Here is a 23,949-nt window from a genome sequence, read left to right as displayed (position 1 = left end):
TGGGGCAATTTCCCCCCAAGTGGCCATTTAACAGTATCTGAAGACATTTTTAATTGTCACAAGTGAAAGGCCAGTGCTACTGGCCTCCCCCACAACAACCACAGGAGCTGAACGTCAAAGGTACTGAGAGGAGTTCCCGTCGTGGCGCAGTGGTTAACGAATCCGACTAGGAACTATGAGGTTGCAGGTTCGGTCCCTGCCCTTGCTCAGTGGGTTAACGATCCGGCGTTGCCGTGAGCTGTGGTGTAGGTTGCAGACGCGGCTCGGATCTTGCGTTGCTGTGGCTCTGGCGTAGGCCGGTGGCTACAGCTCCGATTCGACCCCTAGCCTGGGAACCTCCATATGCCGCCGGAGCGGCCCAAGAAATAGCAACAACAACAACAACAAAAGACAAAAGACCAAAAAAAAAAAAAAAAGAAAGAAAGAAAGAAAAAAGAAATAGCAAAAAGACAAAAAAAAAGGTACTGAGAAAGCAAAATCCTTTTTTAGGCTACGAGTTGACAGCAGTGAAGAAGCCCCCGGCCTCACCGAGCTTACTTGCCAGTAGAAAGACACAACACAAATGAAAGATGTAGGATAGGTTGTGAGCATTACACAGGAAAACAAAGCGGGTCAAGGGAGTGAGAGGACCGGACAGGGGGCTTTTCTAGGCAGGATGGCCAAAGAAGGCTTCCCTGAGAAGAATTCACTTGGCAGAAGGGAGGGCAGGAAAGAGACCAGAAGATATCCGTGGGGGGAGCACTCAAGGTGAAGGGGGAAGCCAGTGCAAAGGCCCTGAGGCGGGGGTTGGGGGGGGGGCGTGGGCAGCCAGCATGGCATAGCTCTGCCAACTAAGTTGATGTGTAGAGTTGAATGCGCCACACACACCGAGTTGAATGTAACACACACACAAACACCCTACAGAGGGCATCAAAACTCCCCTTCCAACCATCTTGGCTACTCCTCCAGGAAGCACTGAATGACTGGGGCCATAAAAATCGTTCCCAGCCCTGGGAAAGGACAGTGCTCCAGGAGCTAGCTGGCCAGGCCGCAGGACAGCAGTGAGGGCCACATCCTCAGTCAGCGAACAGGTTCCCCTCTGGGATCTCAGACGGGGGGGGGGGGAGGGACATCCCAGAACAGCAGGTACCCAAGATCACCCATCTCCACCAAAGGCCAATGTCCTCAGGCCAAGTGGGAGCCCTCGACTGCTCCCCTAACTTGCTCTGGCCCCAGGCCCCTGGGTAATGAGGAGGCAGACAGCAACTCCTCAGCTGCAGGACTTCCGGGGAAGCTGAGGCAGACCCAGCAGGTAGGGCTCCCTGGAGTCCGCTCCCCAGCAACAACAGAAATCCAGACTTCTGGGGCCCCGCCGATCCCCATGAAGTGGTCCCCCATGTTCACCTATCCTGCCAGCTTTACCAGCATTTATTTGTCAAATGAGCAGATGACTGGTTGAATGAATGATGAATTCACTCATCATTGAATGAATATGACCAGTTATACCTGGCACTCTGGCACATACAGCTTGGAAAGGAGGCAAAAGCCCTGCTGGCAAAGGAATTCTGCCACACCTGCGGCCAGCCCAGGTCTCCTTGCGGCTCTTTCTGCAATACTGTCTATCGTAGCCAACATAACTGAGCATCCACGGAGTGCCAGGGACCCGCTGGTGGCAGGAGGGGGCTATGGGCTCAGGGAGGGCAGAGTGAAAGGAGTTTTGGAATCAGGCAGACTTGCATTCCACCTCCCCACCTCCTACCCCCAGTTCTCTAACCTGGGAAATGTCATTCCCTCTCTGGGCCTCAGTTTCCACATCTCTATAACGGGAACACCACCTCTTAGGCATTGCTATAAGAAAGGTTTCAGTTATCGTAGTCAAGTCCTAGCACAGTGCCTGGCACTTAGTAGGTATTCAAAAAACAGGTGCTAGGAGTTCTTGTCATGGCTCAGTGGAAACAATTCCAACCAGTGTCCATGAGAATGTGGGTTAGATCCTTGGCCTTGCTCAGAGGGTTAAGGATCTGGCATTGCCGTGAGCGGGGGTGTAGGTCCCAGACATAGCTCGGATCTGACCTTGCTGTGGCTGTGGCGCAGGTCAGCAGCTGTAGCTCTGATTGAATTCCTAGCCTGGGAACTTCCATATGCTGCATCTGCAGCCCTAAAACAAATAAATAAATAAAACCCAAAAAACGGCTGCAATTGTGGGGCCAATAAGACGGAAGATCCCACAGTCCTTGCTCTCAAGGAACTTAGCATATACTAAGGTGGATAAACACACTCAGATTAAAAAGCAGAATGCAGTCTGTCCTCAAGGATTGAAGGGCTGGGAATTCAAAGAGCAGAGGATCAAATCCAACCAGGACAGCGAGGAAAGCGTTCCTTGGGACAGTGGAAAGACGTGTGCACAAGGCCACGAAGGATGCGGGGAAGGGGGCGTACCATGCAGAGGGGACAGCACAGGCCACACTGATGCACCACAGCCAAGTCTCACAGGGTATGGGGACAGATGCAGAGAGATGGCGGCAAGGACCTGGATAACTCACTCGCTCTGGCCTGGGGCACCTGGGGGAGTTTGTGCCTTGGCCGCTGGGAGCCTTTTGCTTCCCAGGCAGGGAGAAAAGCACACACATTTGAGGATGGCTGCTCCAGCGATGCCAGCAAAGAGAATCAGTGGGAGAGGGGGCAGGGGCCAGGGGACCAGCCAAGAGGCTATGGAGACAGTCCTGGGAGGAGGGAACCTGAGCTGACATGGGAACTGGTCAGGATGGGGGAGTGAGAGACTCAGGGGACCCCCCCCCCCTTCAACAACTCAGGACCAGGGGCTGCTGTCCACAGAGAAGCCCCACGCCTCCTCCCCCAGGGGTTGGCTGAGGCTGGAGGATGACCCTAGGAGCCCAAGTCTTGGCAGAACCCTGCAGTCAGGCTGGGGACCACAGCCGCCAGCATCCACATTCAGGTCTCAGAGCTGAACTCTCCTGACCTCCTCTGTTTACAGGACAACCGCTGGGGCAGCCCCTCCAGGACCCACCCTGGCCCTCTGTGGTTGGGTCAGTTTTGGTCTAACAGCCTCCATCCTCTGTCCTGGAGAACTAGACTCGAAAAGCATTTCTAGCCTCAGCCAGTGAATCACCTCACATGAGTCAACGCCACCTCCCACTTTCCTCCACGGTCAAGATGTCCAGATGGATCAGCACACACCCATCTGTCAGGGTACAGTCAAGAGGACGGGATGAAAGCACACTCCTCCCTCCAAGGGGGGCAGGAAGAGCTGTCCCTGTTGACGGAAAAGCACCTCCCATGCCCTTCCATGAGTGCAAGGAGTTCACCGGGCCTCAGTTTTCCTTCTCTGTAAAATGGGGTTACTCTGCCTCACCAGACCACAGAGACAGCCACAAGGGGCAAAGGGGGAGCAATGGGTGGTATATTCTCCTTGCCAGGGTGCTGGGTGCAGTTAGAACTGAGTAACAGCTCCAAGGACTCTGCCCTCTCCATTTTCCTGCAGCCCCTGAGAGATCGTATCCGCCTGGGTAACTAGCCTAGAAGGCCTCCCTCACCTCCTGTTCCCAGAGCTGAGGGGGAGGTCAGCCCAGGGGAAAGGGAGGACACTGTCTCCTCCCCATCGCCCCAGAGTCCACAAAGAACAGGCTCCGAAGTGGCCACTGGACACTCCCGGTGGGTTCTGGGGAAGGGGTCTGGGCAAAGAGCACGGAAGACAGCCCACAGTCTGACTGTGCCCTTATTAGGTGCTTACTGCACACCTGGCACCGTTCTTTCAGACGCGCAGCCTCAGTATTTCTAAGAAAGAGGAAAACCATAGCCCAGAGAGGACGAAATCTTCTGAAGAAGGCGCCCCGCATTGGCAGTGGGGTCGGTGCCCCAGTAGAGATCACTGCCTACGCCCGCCCCACCCCCCAAGCCCCGACGCCCCGAGAGGACAGGCTTCCGTGGTGGCGGTCGCAAGGGTAACCAGAGCTGGGGTCCAGAGTCTAGCTGGGATCTACCTACGGCTGGCCGGCCACCGAAGCCCCGGCCTGGGCTGGCGGAGGAGACAGGTACGACCCCAGCCGCGGTGGCCTGAGTTCCGGCCCCGGGCGCACGTGAGCCAAACCCGGGGTCCCCAGCGACTGTCCAGCGGAGTGCGGCGCGGGTCTGATCAGGTGTCGGTGGCGCGAAGCCTCGGGGGCCAGGAGCCCCGCACCCCTATCACGGCGCCTCGGGCATCCCGGCAAGGGACTCACGCCAACCGGGATGGGTGGGTGCAAGGCGGCGCGCGTCACCCACCTGGGAGGGCACGGCGCGCCCCGCGGCCCAGAGCTGCAGTCCGACGGTCAGCGCGGCCCAGAGGGCGGTGGGTGCCATGGGTGCGGGCGGGTCCGGCCGGCCCTCCCCTCGCGCCCTCACGCGCCGGCGCCTCTGCTCCGCTGCCTTTGCCTCCGGCGCCCGGGACTGAAAGCGAAAGGCGGCGCGCGGCGGGAGAAAGGCCTGGAGCAGAGGACGGGGCGGGGCGGGGCGGGGCGGAAGGGGGCGGGGCGGGGCGCGGACACACCCCTCCCTCCTCCTCGCCCCCGCCCCCCGGCCCCCACCCCCACCCCGACTCGCAGCCCTGCCAGCCCAGCGCGGAGCCCAGACCTCCAGTGCCAGCCACTGCCAGCCTTCCGAGAGCCTTCACCCTCCCCGAGGCTGGGCCTCTCGACCTGCCCCGTGTCCACCGACCCATCCTACCTCCCGCAGGCTCCCCACTCCCGCGTGGGTGGGGCACAAATTTGGGGAAACCTCCCACAAAGCTGACACTAGCTCACGGGGACATTCTAGGTTATTCATTTATTTAGACTTTAGAGTCAGACCACCTGGGTCTGAATCTCTGCATTAACCTCATAGAGATAGTTGAAGACTGCAAGTTAGATTATATATACACGTATATATATTATCTATGTAAGTATACTTGCCAAGTATAGAAGTGACTTCATAAGCTCTGTATACATATTAGCTGTTATGACTCTCATTCGTTTGTTCATTTATCCTTAAACATTCGCCACGCCTTTCTCAGAGTGAGCCAGACCCTGCCCTGATCTCCTTGAGTCCCTCCTCCAGGTGGCTGACAAATAAACAGAGGCTGGGACAGAAATCTGTCCAGAAAGTTGTGGGGGCCCAGAGGGCGGCTGGCCCAGACCAAGACCCAAGAGGGCTGGTTTTGCTGGAGTTTATATCAATGACTGAGCATCCACTCCTGCCGCCAGCTGCACCCCCTTCACTCTGAGCGTCAACTCTAATCCCAGGGCTAGACCTGTAAGACCAGGACATAGTCCTCTACGACACAGGGCCTTTCTGAGGGATGGGGTGGCCAGGGTGGCAGGAGGCTATTCTGTTCCCTCGCTGCGGGCTGCCACAAGAGGTCCAGGGACCCCTGTTCTGGGCCACCAACCTCTGTGATGGAGACAGCAAGGATGATGCATCTAGGCACTGAGTGAGAACTGGGAAGTGACCCTTGGGGGATGGAAAATCCCACCTCCTGATCAGGAGACTGGGAAACTACCTGGTTTCCACACGTTTCTGAGCCATGGGCCACGCTGAGGGTGAGGCGAGCACATCCCACAACCTTAACTCTGCAGAGAGGGTCAGCCTTTAAACTACCCTGAAGATTTCTTCTGGCCCCTACCCATCTTGTCTGGGAGCAGTATGGAGGACTCCCCGATCCATAAGAGAGACAAACAAAGGCCCGGAGTAGGGTGTCACCCGGTGAAAGGAGAAGCAAACCATTCTCCATGGATGTGTCCTACGCACCTCAAACCCAGTGGGTCCCACTGACTCCCCTCCAATGGCTCCCCATCCCAGTGAATGCCCCCCCACCACCAAATGCGAGAGTCCTCCTGGGACCCTATCTTCCATCCCAACTCCACCAACTGGACTCCAGGAGGTGAGTGACAGCCATGCCAGCAGAAAAGCAAACCCTCTATGCAAGGTCCTTTGTATTTAACACAGAGGAACTTGTTGTAAAGATGTTAGAGAAATTTAAAGAACAGTTAGGGGAAGGGGAGACAACGCTGAGGTTAGCAACTGCAAGAAGCCACAGCCGTGCAAGTGGCTTCTGTAGCCTACATTGTGTCAGCCTACACAGCCTACATGGCATCACCTGGGGCAGAGGTGACATTACCAAAGCCAGGAGCCGGGGCATCTGGGGCAATCTGGATGGGTAGCAGAGACAGAGCCACTGTTGGAGACCTCGTGTGAAGCAGAAGGGAGGGAACTATCCCAGCTTCTCCCTTCCTCCCACCCTCCAGTCTCCCATCAGGGCTTCCCACTGGCCAAACCTAAAACAGGAGCCATTTAGCAAAGGAACCTGGGCAGTGTCGTTCTGGGGGTCAGCCCACCACAACGAGGCGGGGTGGGGGCACCATGGCAAGGCCTGGAGCTGAGCCCAGGCAGATAACAGGCAGCAGGTCTAAGGAGAAAGTCTTACTCCCTGTTAAATTTGCTTTGGGGAACATTTCCTTTCTCGGTCTCTGCGTGAAATCCTGGGCAGGTCCTGGGCAGGTCCTAGGCGTTCTCAGTCCAGAAACAACCTTCTCTGATCTCTCAAATGAGAGTCCGGTGTGGCCCTGGGCTCTCAGTAGCGCTCGCATCTCTCATCCAGGATGGAGCTCCTCCCCTTCTCCCACAGGTCCCAGGCTGGAACCTGCCTTGAAGGCGAAGGATCCAGTGACTCCTCTCTTGACTCTGCCGAGTGCAGTTGGAGAAGGATTTCAGGAGAAAAGGGTACAGTGTTTCATGGCAGCTACAGTTGTCACCCCCCACCCCGGGGGCCTCTGGGAAGAGGCAGTTTCTGGCTCATTCTCTCTCGGGAACCTTTGCAGGTGTCTAGGAGACCTTCTTGCTGATTCCTCTGATGGTGGCTTTCCAGCGCCAAAGATGCCTGAGCCTCCTGCTAGCCAGGGCTTTCCATATCCCCTTGTCTCCTACAGGAGACCCCTCCAGGCTTCTCCAGCCGAGGGCTCCTCCCCTACAGGGAGCACTATGGGTCAAGGGCAGAACAAGGCTGGCTTCCTCCCTGGAACCCATGCCCTATACCTGGAGCAACCCCACTCACACCCGTACCCCCTGTCTGGCCCGAGCTCTGCCACCTCAGGGCCATCTAACCACAGGCTCCAACTCAGGTCACGACCTTTAGGCAACACCTGCCTGGGGCCAGCCCTGGGGTGCTGGGCGCTTAGTAGTGCACATACAGGAGAGACTCTCCCATCATCTTATGGTCCCTAAACTCCTGCAAAATCAAGCTCTCAGAGTGGACCCCATATCCCTTCCTGCTTGGCCCGAGGCGGGTAAGGGGAAGCAGCCTAGCCTCTCTGCTGAGAAGCAGCAGGGGGGGCTCGGCACCATGGTGACTCCTTCCCCGCAAATCCTTTCTCTTGGCTCCTCCAACCTGGCATCTTGTTTCGGCTGGGGGTGGACAATGGCAAACGCTGGCTAAGCCATTTGACATTCAGTCTTTCAGCATGACCTGTTGAAAGTGGCCCAGGTCTCTCTCTTCAAGTTGGGGTTTGATCTTAGGGCCCATCACATGGTACCTGCCATCGAGGAATCAGATACAGCATGGGGATCCCACGTCTGGATCACGTGGCCTCTCTCTTCCTGCCCCACAGCCTGGCCATGGCTTTGGCCTTGGCCATTTCTCACTTGCAATGCTCTGATGTCCTCTGCACTGGTCCCCTGGCCTCTAGGCTCTGCTCCTCTAATCTGTTTGCCATGGTGTGGCCAGGGCCACCTCTCAAAAGCATGAGGCAGTCGTATCATTCCCTCCAGTTGAGCAATTCTCAATCAAGAGATGATTTTGTCCCCTCCTCCAGAGGGCATTTGGCAATGCCTGGGGACATTTGGGATTGTCACGATTGCAGGGGAGAGGTACAACTGACATGTCATGGCTAGAGACCTGGGTGCTGCTAAATATCCTGCTATGCACAGCACAGCACAGCCCTCAGGACAGAGGGTTATCTGGTCCCAGACGTTGAAAGTGCTGAGATTGATTGAGTTCCTGTTGCAGCGCATCAGAAATAAATCCGACTAGGAACCATGAGGTTGCAGGTTCTATCCCTGGCCTTGCTCAGTGGATTAAGGATCCAGTGTTGCCATAAACTGTGGTGTAGGCTACAGACATGGCTTGGATCTGATGTTGCTGTGGCTGTGGTGTAGGCCGGCAGCTGTAGCTGCGATTGGACCCCTAGCCTGGGAACCTCCACATGCCGCGGGTGCGGCCCTAAGAAGCAAAAAAAGACAGAAAGAAAGAAAGTGCAAAGACTGAGAACCAGTGCCCTTGCCTATGGCTTGGGGAATCTGCAGAATTGAGTTCAGCCTCCTCGCTGAGATGCTGGAGGCGTTCGTGCCCTGGCCCAGCCCGCCTGCCCAGCAGATCTCCTGCAGTGTGAACCCCACTGCACATGCTAACCACCCTGGACTCCCTGGAGAATCCCGAGTCCCCACCTCCACGCCTTTGTCCACACAGGTCCCTCCCTCTGCCTGGGATGTCCTGGCCCTCTATTTCCTCGGCGATCACCTGCTGTCCTTTAAGTCAAAGCCCAACTCTCTCTCTTCAGTGAAACTTGCCCTTAACCACATCCCAGCAACCCAAGCAGAGCTTGGGGCTTCTATAGACCTTAAGCATGACACTCACCTCCAGAGCATGACACTTGCCTCCGGATGGGTGGCCAATGACTGTCCCCTCTCCTCTCTTAGTAATTGTGATACTGCAGGTCTTGGGTGTTTCCTCTGGGCCGGATGACTTAACAGACATTGTCTTGCAACAGAGAGGTCGAGCAAATATGGCCATTAAGGGGCACTGACCATAAAACCCTTTGTCCCCTACTTGAGTGGGGCTCCTCCAGGCTTTTCCTGTTAAGGGCTCCTCCCTCCATTGGAGGCACTGTAGGTCAAAGACAGACCAAGGCTGGCTTCCCCCCTGGAGCCCAGTCTCTAGCCACAGTCTCCAACTCAGGTCACGACCTTTAGGCAGCACCTGCTGTGTGCCAATCCTGGGATGCTGGGCACTTAATTGTTCACAAGCAGGTGAGACCCTCCCATCAGCCTCATGACCCCTAAACTCTCACAACATCAGGCAAATGGATTCAAACACATGGTCAGGGAGCTCTGCTCCGCTGGCTGCCAGACTGTGAGGGCAGAGGGACCCTCTATTCCCCTGGTGACCAGGTGGTACCCGGAGCAGGGGCTCAGAGTTGAAGTGAATGAGCAGACATTCAGGATGGGTGTCTGCAGGAGGCGAGAAAGGGTAAAGGAGTGAATGAATGAACGAGTGAGGGAATGTCGGGATCAAAGCCCCAGAGTCCAGTCCGGCCCAATCTCTCCCAGGCTCTATGCACTCAACTGGGTCCCCCAGGCTGGTGCATCTCTTGGACCCCTAGCCCCGCAATGCAGAAAAAGCCCACTTGCTCCTTGATGATGGGGACCAGGCCAGGGGCTGCAGTATCTCAACCCTGGGGCTCCTGGGAGCCTGTCCTCACTTCCCAGTGCAGCCCAGAGCCTTCAGAGAGCACCCCACCAGCCACCTGGCACACACCACCCCAGCAAGCTGACGCCTGTGCTTTGCGAGCTGGTGTAGAGGAAGGCTCAGCCACGACAGGCATCGTGCAAAGAACTGCCCGTCTGTCCACCCATATTTATTGAACGTCTTATCTGTGCTGGGTGTTCTAGTGGTCCATTTGGACCTATAGCTCTGCACCCTCAGCCAGCATCAGAATCATCTGGAAGATCTGTTAAACAGGAAGATTCCTGGGCCTCCTCCCAAATCTATTGAGGGCCTGACACTCTGGCTATTTAATGGGCCCCCAGGCGACTGACAGACACCTTTTGAGAAACACTGGTCAAAGGGTTCAGTTGCAACATGTGCTGTGGCTGAGGGTGGTGTAGCTGTAGGGGTGCTGAGAGTGGCAGTTTACACTTGGGGGGAGGTCTCAGAACCCGCCCTCAAATCTTGTGACCTAGGCTCCGGCAGAGGTGGCAGTTGCGGGGTGGCGGGAGGGGGTGGGGGGGTGTCCCGTCTTGTGAAGGTTGCTTTGCCAGCAGGACCCCCTCCCCCTCCCCTCCCCCAGTTTGGCCCAGGGCCAGGGCAAGCAGTGTTTTCTCTCATCCCTCTGTCCTGCTTGTGTCAGCGCCCTGATGCTCTGGGCCAGCTCCTTGATGACTCATGCCTTCAAATCACAAAGAGGAAGTAGCGCTAGTATGAGCCACAGCTCTGTAACCACCTCCCTCAACTGTCCCTTCCACCTGCCCTCCCACCATCCCCAGGATCACGTCCTGGGCTGAGCTGGCCGTACAAGCTGGGGGCGGAGGGCACTGGACCGGGAAATACTCCCCAGCTCCCGCCCGTCCCTGTCCCCATTTCCTTCCAAAGAAGAGGAGGGCGGCTCCCCCTCCCCGCAGCCCTCAAAGATGACCCCAGGCAATTTGGGGAAGAGAGCCCAGAGAGGGCACAGGCAGGCTTCTTCCTCCCCCACCCCCACCGAAACCTCCCTGCGCTGAGTGCCTCTTTGCTGGAAACAGTCCCCCAAACTGTCCCCAAGTTCCTGAAGACCCTCAGTTTCTAAGCCCAGCAAGTGGGGCCAGCTCAGACTCAGGGGAATTCCCATCCTAGCCCCCTCCCGGTGAGAGGGCCGGGGAGGGGGGCCCTCATCTGGAACATGAGGGGGCTGGACTAGGTCAGGGGAGGCAGGCGGGTTTCAGCCTCCGTGCCAGCTCTGCTTGGTGATGGCTGCCTAGGGCTTAGTGTGGAGAAGGATTCTCAGCCTGCACATGGGCTCTGCAAGAAAGGATGCTTGGCCAAGTAGCCAGGTATGGCCTGGGTCCAGAAGGGGGTGGCCACAGCGGATCACCTGGTCTCTGTCAGCTCTGGACTAGGTCCAAGTGCCATCCTGTACGGACAATTCAAGGATTCCGACTTCTGGAGTTCCCTTGTGGCTCAGCGGGTTAAGGATGTGGCATTGTCACTGCAACAGCTTGGGTTGCTGCTGTGGTGTGGGTTTGATGCCTGGCCTAGGAACTTCTGCATGCTGCGAGTGCAGCCAAAAAAAAAAAAAAAAAAAAGGGGATTCTGACTCCATAAGATGAGGGAGAAGGGAGGCTTGTTCTAACCCACGGCCTTTTTAACAGCACAGAGGGGGACGTACCCTTGATCCCACGCAGGGCCTTCTATGATGAGTGGTTCTCTCTTTCATCCTACTGCAAACCACGCAGCTACATTTTATACCCATCTGTCTTTTAACCTGACAGTGGTTTTTTTTCGTTGTTGTTGTTTTGTTTTGTTTTTTGGCCCCACCCAGAGCATGCAGAAGGTCCTGGGCCAGGGACCCAACCCATGCCACAGCCATGACAATACGAGACCCTTACCCCACTGTGCCACAAGGGAACTCCTTGATTCTTTTAATTAAAAAAAATTTAAAGCCTATTATAAGAAACACCATATTCCCACTTCCCAGAATTCACCAACATTAACAACTAGGGCTACCCTACCTCCTTCCTCTCTGATGCCCTTAACACTTGACCTCTCTGACCTCCTGGCTGGTCCTGGACATGCAAAGCACTCCAGACACCAAGTGACTCCCCCCGACTCCAGTCTAGTCTGCTTAAACGCCACCTGCTCAGAGACGCTCCTCTGCCTCTAACTCAAGTTGCTTTTCTTCATAGAAGTAAGTGGTCATTTATTTATTTACTGTCTGTCTCCCCCATGACAGCAAGAACCTTGTCTGTTTTGTTCTCTGCTGGGTCCCCAACACCTGGAAAACAGCACAGGCATCGATTTGATTGTGGGGGTTTTTTTTGTTTTTGTTTTTTGTTTTTGTTTTTTTGTCTTTTTGCCTTTTTTAGGGCTCCTCCCTCGGCATATGGAGGTTCCCAGGCTAGGGGTCTAATTGGAGCTGCAGCTGCAGGCCTACGCCAGAGCCACAGCAAAGCGGGATCCAAGCCGGGTCTGCAACCCACACCACAGCTCACGGCAACGCCAGATCTTTAACCCGCTGAGCGAGGCCAGGGATCGAACCTGCAACCTCACAGTTCCTAGTCAGATTCGTTAACCACTGTGCCACAACGGGAACTCCTGATCGTGGGTTTTTTTTTTTTTAATAGTAAGCTCTAAATAAATATTTACTGTCTTCTTTTTTGCTTCAAATTCTTTTTTTTAATGTTTTAATTTTATCTTATTTTTGTCTTTTTTAGGGCCCCACCCATGGCATATGGAAGTTCCCAGGCTAGGGGTCAAATCGGAGCTGCACCTGCCAGCCTACACCACAGCTTACAGCAGCAACACTGGATCCTTAACCCACTGAGCAAGGCCAGGGATCGAACCTTGCGTCCTCATGGATACTGCTCGGGTTCATTCCCGCTGAGCCACAATGGGAACTCCTCAAATTCTTTTTTGTAATTAAACTTGAAGTTTTGGAGATCCCGTCATGGGGCAGGGGAAACGAATCCAACTCGGAACCATGAGGCCTCGCTCAGTGGGTTAAGGATCCGGTGTCGCCATGCACTGTGGTGTAGGTTGCAGACACGGCTCAGATCTGGAGCTGCTGTGGCTGTGGTGTCGGCCGGCCGCCGGCAGCTGTAGCTCTAATTAGACCTCTAGCCAAGGGGGCGGCCCTAAAAAGAGAACAGACAAAATAAGTAAATAAATACAATAAAATTGAAGTCTTTCTTGACTCCACTCCCAGTCTCGTTCCTTCTTTTTCTCCCCAGAGGCAACTATATTACTGAGTCCTCTGGTTTCTCTCAGATCTGTTTTCTGCCTTTACATATAAAGGAAGAACAGGGAGTAGTATTAGGTGTGTGCTTATGTGTGTTTGTATAAATATACCAGGCTGGCTGTTCTGCCCCTGGGTTCCCCTTCCCTCCCCCCACCCCACCCTGGGCTGTGTTTCTGAGAACTTTCCGTGTTGTTGAGTTCAGACCTGGTGCTGCCCACAGGCCTGCCCCCCACCCCCACCCCCTCCTTGTCTACCTGCTGCCCTGAGAATTGACTGTCCCCATGTTTGCACCTCTGGCCCCTATGCACTTCTGGCACCTGTCTCCTGAAGCACAGGATGGAGAGTTTCTCTAGGTCAAAAACCTAGAAAGTAGCACTGCCAGGCCCCCGGGGTTTACACATTTTCATTTTCACTAGGTCCTGCCAAATTCCTCTCCCAGGGGGCTGTACACTCCCACCAGCAGCAGGTGAGAGCCCTCCCGATGCCCACATCAGCAAGGACCTTTGATCTAGACAGCGGGTTTGTTTTTATAGCCCGTGATATTTTCAAAGGGCTTTCAATTCTCCTACCTCCTTTGAGCCTCCCCAAGGCCCTAACCTATTCCTTTCCTTTGCAGGGCGAGTCCCCCTGCCCCCAACACCCAAGCCCCATCCCTACCCCCTCCACCCCCTGCCCTCATTCCTGCTGCCCACCCCTCCTACGTTCCCAGCTGCCACCCATCCACCCAGCCCACTCTCCAGCCCCCACTCTCACTCTCTCTTCTTCAGGCCCCGGAGGAGCCAAAAAGCCGCTGGTCCCCACGTTCTAGTTAAAAGACCCAACGACAAGCGGCATCCACCTTCTGCCTGGCTCTCCCCAGACACACTCTGGCCTCAGTTTCTCCGCCTTTCCTTGTGTTCTCCAAACGAGGGCGGGGACGGGGGTGGGGGTGGGGCAGCACCCGGGTCCTGGTCGGAACCGATCTCCCTCAACTAGCCCCTCCTCCAGCCCCTCCCCTTTTTGGTAAGCGATCCCTCGTTATTTTATACTTTGGTCGTTGGTGTGAACGGAATCTTTTTTTGCATAACCTCTCTCGCTCTCCTTGTTTTGGACCTCAGGTACAGCGGGTTCCGTGAATCATACTCCCCAGATTTTGCCTTACAAGCCTCGTCTCTTGCTTTATTCCCACCCTACCCCCCCCATCCCTCTAGCCCCGCTCCCCCCGCCCCCATCCCCGTAATCTCCAGTCAAGGGTCCTTGTAAAGCGCGTGGTAGCATTTTGGGGCGTCTGAGTTGTTCCGAAAGGGAACTGCCAAATGGCTCTGGGAGTAATCCCCTACCCAGCTTGCTAACATTGCCAGAGGTTTCTCCAGGATGGTGCCACCAGCCACAGGGCTTCCCAGCAGCAAGGTCAGAAGGGTCCTATTTCTTCACCCTCCCCCCAAACCCACCATTAGCCAACATTCTGATTTTGGCCAACTCGATGGGTACTGAACGGAACGCACCGTTGTTCATTTGCATTTCTCTGAATATTCGTGGGTTTGAGCACCTCTTCATTACTTACTCATTTGGGTTTCCCCTTCTGCGAACTGCCTATTCATATCCTTTGACCATATTTCTATTATTTCCTGTCTTTTTCTTGTAGCTTTGCAATAATTCGTTGTATATTCTAGATATTAATTCCTTGTCATTTTAAAATATCACAAACACTTCTCCATTCTGTCATCAGTGTGGTAACCTGATTTATAATGTTCTTGGTTGACTTAAGAAAAACAACACTTTAATTTTAATATAATCAAATCCATAGATGTTTAGCCATTTGGACCTTAATCAAAAGGTCTTTACTTACCATGAGATGTTAAAATATTTTTCCTATATTTTTCTATTAGTTTAATTTAATTTAATTAATTAATTTATTTATTTTTGCTTTTTAGGGCTGCACCCATGGCATATGGAAGTTCCCAGGCGAGGGGTCAAATCAGTGCTGTAGCCCCTGACCTCGCTACAGCCACAGCAGTGCAGGATCTGAGCCACATCTGCGACCTACACAACAGTTCATGGCAATGCCCAGATCCTTAAAGCACTGAACAAGGCCAGGGATCGAACCCATGTCCTCCTGGATACTAGTCAGGTTGGTTACCACTGAGGCACGACGAGAACTCATAGCTTTATACAACCCAATTATATATCATGCATATGATCTCGAGATCCAACGTCATTTTTCTCCGTAGAGCGAGCCAGTCTTTCCTATACAATTGGCTAAACAGGTCATCCTTTAATCATTGATCATAATTACATGGGCCTGAAAAATATATATATAATAATTACATGAGTCTGGAAAAAAATAATTACGTGGGTCTGTCGCTGAAAGATTCATTCTTTCCATCAGTCTTCTTGCTCCTGGGCTAGTTCTTCATGGTTTTTATTAGTAGAAATTTGTAGAATGTTTAGTATCTGGTAGAGGGACTCTCTTTTGCTCTTTTTTGAAATTGCTTTAATTTTATACAGTTCTTTATTCTTTTTTTGTAAAATTTTATTGGAGTAGAGTTGACTTACAGTGTTGTGTTAGTTTCAGGTATATAGCAAAGTGAATCAGTTTATTCATGATATCCAAATATCCATCCTTTTTCAAATTCTTTTCCCATAGAGGTTATTACAGAATGTTGAGTGGAATTCCCTCTGCTAGACAGTAGGACTTTGTTGTGTATCTATTTTATATATAGTAGTGTGTATATGTTAACCCCAAACTCCTAATATATCCCCCCGCCCCCGCCACGTTTCCCCTTTGGTAACCATAAGTTACATGACTTTAAGCAGTTTATCCTAGTCCACACAGCCAACAGAGTGTGGGCACAGCGCTCTATAGCAAATCTCACTAAAATCTGAAGTGTATTTCCTAAAGGATTTTCTAAGACCCCAAGGCAGTGGCCCTTAAATTGTACCATGCATCAGAACGAGGTTCCACTTCACAGACGGAGAACTTGGTCACGGGCTCGGAACAAGGGCTGGCCCTTAGGGGGAGGTGGAATTACGGGCCCATCCCACCCCCTCGCCAGTAGCTCCTACCTACTGAGTCAGTAACCTCAGCTCTTCACACGAGCCTAATCAGGAGGCAGAGGCCATCCCTGTCGCATCTTCTTTATGGCCTTTCCTAGGGAAAATAGCTTTCCCGAGCCCACTTAGGCATAAACAATCTCACATTGCAATAGGATGCCTTCTGGAGTTGTCGTGGAGGCTCAGCAGGTTAAGGATCTGATGTTGTCTCTGTTAGGATGAGGGTTCAATACCTGGCCCCACTCAGTGGGCTAAGGTTCTAGCATTGCTATGAGCTACAGTAAAGGTCACAGATGTCTCTCGGATCTGGTGTTGCTGTGACTATAGCGGAGGCTGGCAGCTGCAGCTCCAACTGGACCTTGGGCCCAGAAACTTCCTTTTGCTTCAGGTGCAGCCATAAAAGTAAAAAAAATGTCTTCCTATTCCAACTCTACCTCTCTTCTTTTCTTTCTTTCTTTTTTTTTTTAAAGGGCTGCATCCACAGAACATGCAAGTTCCCCGGGCCAGGAATTGAATCAGGCTTCGGCAAAGCCAGATCCTTTAACCCACTGTGCTGGGGCAGGAATCAAACTTGTGCCTCCGCATCGACTGGAGCTGCTTTGGCTGGATTCTTAACTCAGTACATCACAGTGGAACTCCTCTACCTCCTTCTTGAAGCCCTCCCGGATTTCTCCAGCCCACAGGGATCTCTTGCCCTCTCTCTATGGAGTCTGGCATTGGAGAGGAAGCAGTGCAATAAGCTAAACCAGAGATTCTCAAAGATTTTTTTGGCCATAAAACTCTGTTCAAATGGAATTTCAGAAGGAACGACAACTTCATTTTTTCAGATTACCTGGGTATGGATTCCAACTCTGCCACTCATTGGCTGTGTGACCTTGGACGGGTCACTACACCTCTCTGAGCCCTCTGTTTCTTGCTCTATAGCATGGCAATAATAATTATACCTACCTCCTAAGATTGGTGTGAAGAGTAAGTGCTGTGGTACAGGAAAAGTACCTGGCACACTCTAAGCACTCGATAGTAATGTGCATCAGGATGGAAACCCAGCTTATAAGACAGACCCAAGCATTGCTGCTTCAGCTGAAGGGGGCTGGGAAAGCTTTGCTCCCCACTAGCTTGGCTCTCTCCTGAGTCATAGCCTCAGAACCCTAAAATCCCACAGCTTGGATCTGTGATCCAGACTCTACAGAATAATGGAAATAATCTGAAATCTGAAATCTGATTAGTGATTCCCTAATCTAGCACAGATGTTGAGAAGGAGCAGGTCTTGTATGTAAAATAAAAGAACAAGGAGTTCCCTGGTGGCTCCATGGGTTAAGGATCCAGCGTAGTCACTGCTATGGCTCTGGTTACAGCTGTGGCATGGGTTTGATCCCTGGCCCAGGAACTTCTGCATGCCACAGGTGCTGCCAAAAAAAAAAAAAATTAAAAATAACCTGAAAGAACAAGAACTAAAAGCAAGAGGCCTCCAGGAGTTCCATTCAGAGTCACCAGAAGCGAAACCTCTCAATGGGGGTTCCATGGAGGTGGGGTTCATGCTGACAGTCTTAAGTTATGGGTTTCTAATTGTGTGATGATAGAGCGACAATGACTTTACCAGTGGGCTATGAACACCCACCCATAATAATTATAACCATAAAGTTGGGAGATTTTATTTTATTAATAAATCACTGAAGATAAAAAAAATAATTTTAAAAAATTATTAAGAAGGGAGTTCCCACTGTGGCACAGTGGCTTAAAGATCCATTGTCTCTGGATTAACATTAAGGATTAAGGATTGGCATCACCACAGCTGTGGCGTAGGCCAACGGCTACAGCTCAGATTCAGTCCCTGGCCCGGGAACTACCGTATGCCCTGAGTGCGGCCAAAAAAAAAAAAAATTCTTTATAATGGGTGATGGGATCATACATAACTTTTATTATTTTCCCTGTACTTATCCTATTTTTACTTTTCTCCCCAAAATTACCTCTCTGTTTTATAAAAGCATGTCCATTTTGTTTTAACTTTTGAAACACCAGCAACCTGGGTCCAGGTCCTAATAGGCAGTGATTCTTGAGGTGACCTTGGGCTCACCCCGCCAGGCCTCAGTTTCCCCTTCTGTGCTCTGAGAGGGAAGGGCTGTGTGGGGCTCTGAGGTCCAGGGGTCCCAAACCCCTGCACATACGATCCCCGCCCAGATCCTCACATCACACCTGCTCTCCCCCCCCCCCCCGCCCCCGCCGATGGCCTACAGTCACGTCAAGAGCCCATCTTTTTCTCACTAGCGAGAACTTGGCTCAGAGCGGGAGTGCCAAGGAGCCAGGAGGGAGTGACAGGGCCAGGGGGTAGTTCCCTGCCACAATACTCTGCTCTCTCTTTGGGAGATGCAGCCCAGGAGGCCCTGCTTCTCAGCAGAGCCCAAGTCACTGGCCTTCTTTTCCCCTGGTGAGCTTTCCCTTCCCCAATTCAAAAGGAGGAAGAGATAAGTACGTTTTCCCCGCTCTAATTTCCCAGTTTTCACTCATTCGGATGTTGACGATTGCATGTCCACAGGCCAGAGCTGGGCAGGGCTGGGCAGGAATGACTCATTGTGGGCACAGTCCCTGTGGGAACTTGGGAGGTGGAGGCTGAGTGCTTGCAGGGGATGGGGAGAGCCCAGCCGAGGAGCGGGGGGCCTTCTTGAGGTAGGTGGCCGTGCTTTGGCCACCTCTCATTCATCCCACATGACGTTTGTGGACGGGACTTCCTTCTCCAGGAACCCAGAGCCCCCCCCTCTGCCCCAGGCCTGCCCTACCCATCCCGCAGACTCCACGTGTAAGTTTCTTCTTTTCTTTCCGCAGCCGCGCCTGCGGCTTGTGGCCTTTTCCAGGCTAGGGATCGAATCAGAGCTGCAGCTGCAACACACCACAACCACAGCCACACAGGATCCTTAACCCACGGAGCAAGGCTTCGTCCTCACAGAGACAATGCTGGCGTCTTCACCCGCTGAGCCACAACGGGAACTCACTCCATGCATAAATATTGAGCACCTACTGTGTTCCAGACAGAGTTCTCCTGCCCCTTCACTCACAGTGCATTGAGATCCCACTCCAGCCTTGTGCCCAAAAGAGGAGCTCAGGAATCTTTAGCCCCTAGGAATGAATGGTGGCTTTTTTTTTTTTTTTTTTGTCTTTTTGCTATTTCTTTGGGCCGCTCCCGCAGCATATGGAGGTTCCCAGGCTAGGGGTCGAATCGGAGCTGTAGCCACCGGCCTACGCCAGAGCCACAGCAACGCGGGATCCGAGCCGCGTCTGCAACCTACACCACAGCTCACAGCAATGCCAGATCGTTAACCCACTGAGCAAGGGCAGGGACCGAACCCGCAACCTCGTGGTTCCTAGTCGGATTTGTTAACCACTGCGCCACGACGGGAACTCCGAATGGTGGCATTTTAAACACCTAGGAAGCATCACCTTTGCCACCCCATAGACCTGGGTTCAAGTCTAGCTCAGACCACTTACCAGCACATGACCTTGACTTTGAACAAATCACTTCATCTCCCTAAGCCTCCTTTTCCTCAACTATAGAATGGGGAGGAGATAAGTCCCCTGCAGGAAAGCAGAAAGTTGCAGAGTTTGGGAGGCCACAGCCCCCGGCACATAGCCGGTGCTCAGAAATGCAGACTCAGAATTCGATGGTGGCCATATAGTCTGCCCCCCAGAGGGGAGCCCCGGGTCTCCCCCAGGGCAGGGGAAGTGCTCAGCCTCCCTCTTCCCCTCAACACTCAAAGGAAACCCCCGTGGGGCCCTGATTCCACAGCAGTTCCCAGACTCTCCCCGAGGCTGTTGCAACTTCCCACCAACCACCCAGCCCAGCCCTTCCACTCCCCTCCCAGTGCCTGCAGAATAATTTCTGCCTACGAAACTGTCTCCATCACCTCACCCCTTTCTTCCTCCAGGACCTAGTGATGAACCAAACGCAGAGGTGGGGAGGGGAGGTTTGTCCAGACTCACACTCTCATTTCTGACACCCCAGTCACTGCTGCTCACTTGCCCCTGCATGTCCCCAATTTCTCCAACCTTCCAGACTTTTGTCTGACTTGTGCCAAATCCCCAAGCCCTGGTTGCACACCCAACCCTACACACCAATGAGTGTCTTTATCACCGCTGCCACTGGCAAAGAAACCAGTGGCTTTTCAGGGCTGCAGCTGCGGCATATGGAGGTTCCCAGGCTAGAGGTCTAATGTCACAGTCACAGCAAGGCCAGATCCGAGCTGCGTCTGTGACCTACGCCACAGCACATGGCAACACCAGATTCTTTAACCCACTGAGCAAGGCCAGGGATCAAACCTGCATCCTCATGGATCCTAGTCAGGTTCCTTAACACTAGGCCACAACGGGAACTCCTCTTGTGTACTTTTTATCATTATCTCTCTCCATGAGGGCAGGACTGTGTCCCCAACAACCAGCAAGGCATACAGTTGGAGCTCAATAGATATTTAACAAATGAATGAATGAGTTTAATCCTTGCAATCTCTCTTTGAGATAGGTCCTTATTAAATCCAATTTACTGGACTTCCCGTTGTGGCTCAGTGGGTTAACAGCCCGACTAGTATCCACGAGGATGTGGGTTCGATCCCTGGCCTCGCTCAGTGGGTTAAGGATCCAGGGTTGCCGTGAGCTATGGTGTAGGTCACAGATGTGTCTCGGACCTGGCATTGCCATGCCATGTCAAACCGCAACCTCGATTTGACCCCTAGCCTGGGAAATTCCATATGCCACAGGTGCGGCCATAAAAAGAGAGAGAGAGAAAAAAAAAATCCAACCTCCCGGGGAGGCAGTGGAGACCCCCCTATCTGGACTTGATGTCGTGCAGTGGGCACTAGAGTCCTATGCTCGCCTCTGTCACCGCAGTGACCACGCCCTCAGCTATCACCTGACTTCAGGCCAGCCTCCCTAGTTGGGCTTTGGCTCCTCGAGAGCATACCTACTGTATACCCCACCCGCCTCCAGTCCCACTGCATTCCTCAGCCAGTTCCTGACACACAGTAGGTGCCTGTACAGTTCCGTTGCTTGAGTGACCAAAAGAGGGGCTGAATGAGTGAGTGTGGGGACAAATTCATCTTTTCAGGCCGAAGTCCGTGTTTGTGAGGCTTCTGGAACCAGGCCTCTGACCCTCTTCACAGTCCGTGCTGTGGAAACAGAGGTCTCAGTCCTGGGTGGTCCTGGCTGGTCCCGGGGCGGTCCGGAGGAGGAGGAGGAGAAAGCTGAGCACAGAGGTTTGGGGCTGGAGCCCTGAGCAGAGGTTTCACAGTGGGGAAGGGCCTGCCATATTGGGTGACTTGGGCAGATGACATGGGGTGGCAGAGGGGTTTTGGAGACAGGGGCTGTGGCAGGTAGCAGGGCAGGCCTGAGAGGGCCAGGTTGGCCGACTTGGGCCTGTAGGTACTGAGGAACTCTGACAGGATGGCCTGGTCGGAACTGGGCCTTGGAAAGGAAAGCTGGATGGAAGCCAGAAAGCAAACTCCATTCCCTGTTCATTTACTGAGGCTGGCAGATGCCTGGGCAGTGTCCTGCAGGACCTAGGACCCAGGGTTGGGGCCACAGCCCCACGGTGACCCGAGCCTGACCTATGATGGAATAGTATGGCCAGGTGGTTGGGAACCCAGGCTGTAGCCAGAGAGCCTGAGTTTGAATCCTGGCTGCATCCCTCAGCAGCTGTGTGACCTCGGGCAAATGACTTAACTACTCTGTGCCTCCTTGGTTTCCTCGCTTATAACGTCAGGATAATCATAGCCACCACTTCCTAGGGCACAGCAGGGTTTAAATGAGATGGCACAAAAAACCTCAGTCATTGAGATCTTAGCATCTTTCCAACTAATGTGTGACTTCCTGGATGTAGAGATAGAGCCTCTTAATCTCTGGTATCAGAGCCCAGCTCACAGAGGCACGGGGTGCCACGCAGGGAACTTGTGCGAGACATACCTGGCCCAGGGGACCCTGGACGTCCTCGAGAGTGCCCCACTGTTCACAGGGGGTCTTCCGCCCAAAACGAGGAACCCTCCCTCGACACCTGCCAAGGCTGCGGGTATTTCCTGAGTGAAGTGTCATCTCGGTGAAAAACAATGTCCCTGCGACAGTCTTATTGCATAATCTGCCCACAGCTCTCTGTGACTTCCTGACCGGGCTCTGGGCAGCCCCAGGGGGGGCCCCCTTCCTGCCGTGGAAGATGTCAGACCCTGAGCCCCTTCTCAGCAGAAGCCCACAAGACCCCTCGCAGGCTCAGTTTCCCCATCTGGAAAAAGTAGGGCTTTGCAGCTGATTATTTCAAAATGTTCTCGAACCAGACAGATTCTGGCCCGGCCGCATTCTGATGGCCTGGCTCCCTGAATGCCCAGGTCAGCCCCCCTGACCAAGGGTCACACTCTAGAGACAAAACTTGGATTTGGTTATTTAGCTTCCTGAAGGCAACTCTGGGAACAATGATGGTGGAATTATTGGGAGGATAGAATAAGGCCGTATGTTCAGGGATACGCGCACAGTGCCCGGTACACAGTAAGATCTCAAAATTCTTTGACTCCTATTGAGGGAGGGGGCTACATCTCCTCCCCTTGAATCTGGGCTCTGTGACCTCTTGGCATATGGCCAAAAGGATGCTGGGCCCAGATTTTAAGAACCCGTCAGTTTCCACTTCCTAAAGGATTGTTTGCTCTAGGAACCCAGCCAACCCTGGGAGAGAGAGACCCTCGGAGAGAAACCCACAGCCAGCACCAGTCTGCCAGCCATCTCAGACATGTGGTCCCCAGCACAGCGTGAGCAGAGATGCACTTTCCCTGCCACGCCCGGACCACACTACAGACTTGTGAGCAAAATAAACAACGGGTCATGTTTGAAGCCACTAAGTTTGGGATTTTTTTTTTTTTTTTTTTTTAATGGTTCCACCCACAGCATATGGAAGTTCTCGGGCCAGGGACTGAATCTGAGCTGCAGCTTCAACCTACGCCAGAGCTGTGGCAACTCTGGATCCTTTAACCGGCTGCACTGGGCCTGGGATCAAGCCCACACCTCCATAGTGACCAAAACTGCTGCAGTCCGGTTCTTAACCCACTACACCACATAGGGAACTCCAGCCACAAAGTTTTGAAGTGGTTCATGATGGAGCACGAGAGAACCAGGACAGTTAAGGGCAGTTACGAGCCAGTCAATACTCCTGAAAAATGGGGACGAACAAGCTCGTCTATAATTATGGCCACTGTGAGGTTAAGTGGTGATGTTTGTTTGTAAAGGGCTTTGGCCTTGAGCAATTCCTGACAGACAATTTCCTGGTCCCTCTGCAGGACCAGCTATGGAATTTTGGCAGAGGAAAATGCAAACATAGGGCCCCTCGTTCAAAAATTATTAATTTTTTTGACAATGACAGCAGAGCAAGAAACCCGTGGTCCTTCCAAGCATGGAGCCTTGTGGAAGAACACAGGCCATATGCCCACGAAGCTGCAAAGCCCTTTTCTTACAATATTCCTGTCTGATTATGGGGACCACGTTGGCTCTTGCAAAGCTGCCTTGTCAATAAGAACTCAAGTTTCTTACCATGGTTACTTTTAACACCAGTTTTTTTTTAAAAAGAAAAGAAAATGAAGAGTGAGAATCCGCAAGTAATCTTTACTGTTCACTTGGCCTAAAGAGTGATTCTTGGAGTTCCTGTCGTGGCGCAGTGGTTAACAAATCCGACTAGGAACCATGAGGTTGCGGGTTCGGTCCCTGCCCTTGCTCAGTGGGTTAACGATCCGGCGTTGCCGTGAGCTGTGGTGTAGGTTGCAGACGCGGCTCAGATCCTGCGTTGCTGTGGCTCTGGCGTAGGCTGGCGGCTACAGCTCCGATTGGACCCCTAGCCTGGGAACCTCCATATGCCGCGGGAGCGGCCCAAGAAATAGCAACAACAACAAAAAAGACAAAAGACAAAAAAAAAAAAAAAAAAAGAGTGATTCTTGGTAACCAGACAGACGGTACAGCTGAAGCGGTTTCACCGCAGAGCACAAGCTGGGCCTTAGCTATGGGGCTCAGTTTTCCCATCTGTAAAATGGGGAGGCTTGAGACTTCTTTTTTTTTTCCCCTCGCTTTTTAGGGCTGCACATGCAGCATATGGAAGTTCCCGGGCTAGGGTTCAAATCAGAGCTACAGCTACCGGCCACAGCCACAGCAATGAGCGAGGCCAGGGATCGAACCTGTGTCCTCGTGGACACTA

General features: G+C 53.1%; 1 protein-coding gene across 1 annotated transcript in view; it reads right to left on the bottom strand.

Moving 5' to 3' along the window:
• Positions 1 to 4,438, bottom strand: part of TNFRSF1B (TNF receptor superfamily member 1B) — a 35,881-nt gene extending 31,443 nt beyond the window's left edge. Inside the window, exon 1 of the mRNA XM_047791862.1 lies at positions 4,261 to 4,438. Within this exon, the coding sequence (XP_047647818.1) occupies positions 4,261 to 4,338 (78 nt within the window). The 5' untranslated portion in view covers positions 4,339 to 4,438. The remainder of the gene's footprint in view (positions 1 to 4,260) is intronic.
• Between the last annotated feature and the right edge of the window lie 19,511 nt (positions 4,439 to 23,949).

Source organism: Phacochoerus africanus, chromosome 8 (genome assembly GCF_016906955.1).
Source record: "Phacochoerus africanus isolate WHEZ1 chromosome 8, ROS_Pafr_v1, whole genome shotgun sequence".
NCBI lineage: Eukaryota > Metazoa > Chordata > Mammalia > Artiodactyla > Suidae > Phacochoerus > Phacochoerus africanus.
The sequence above is the reverse complement of the archived record's forward strand: the minus strand, read 5'-3'. Positions and strand labels throughout refer to the sequence as shown.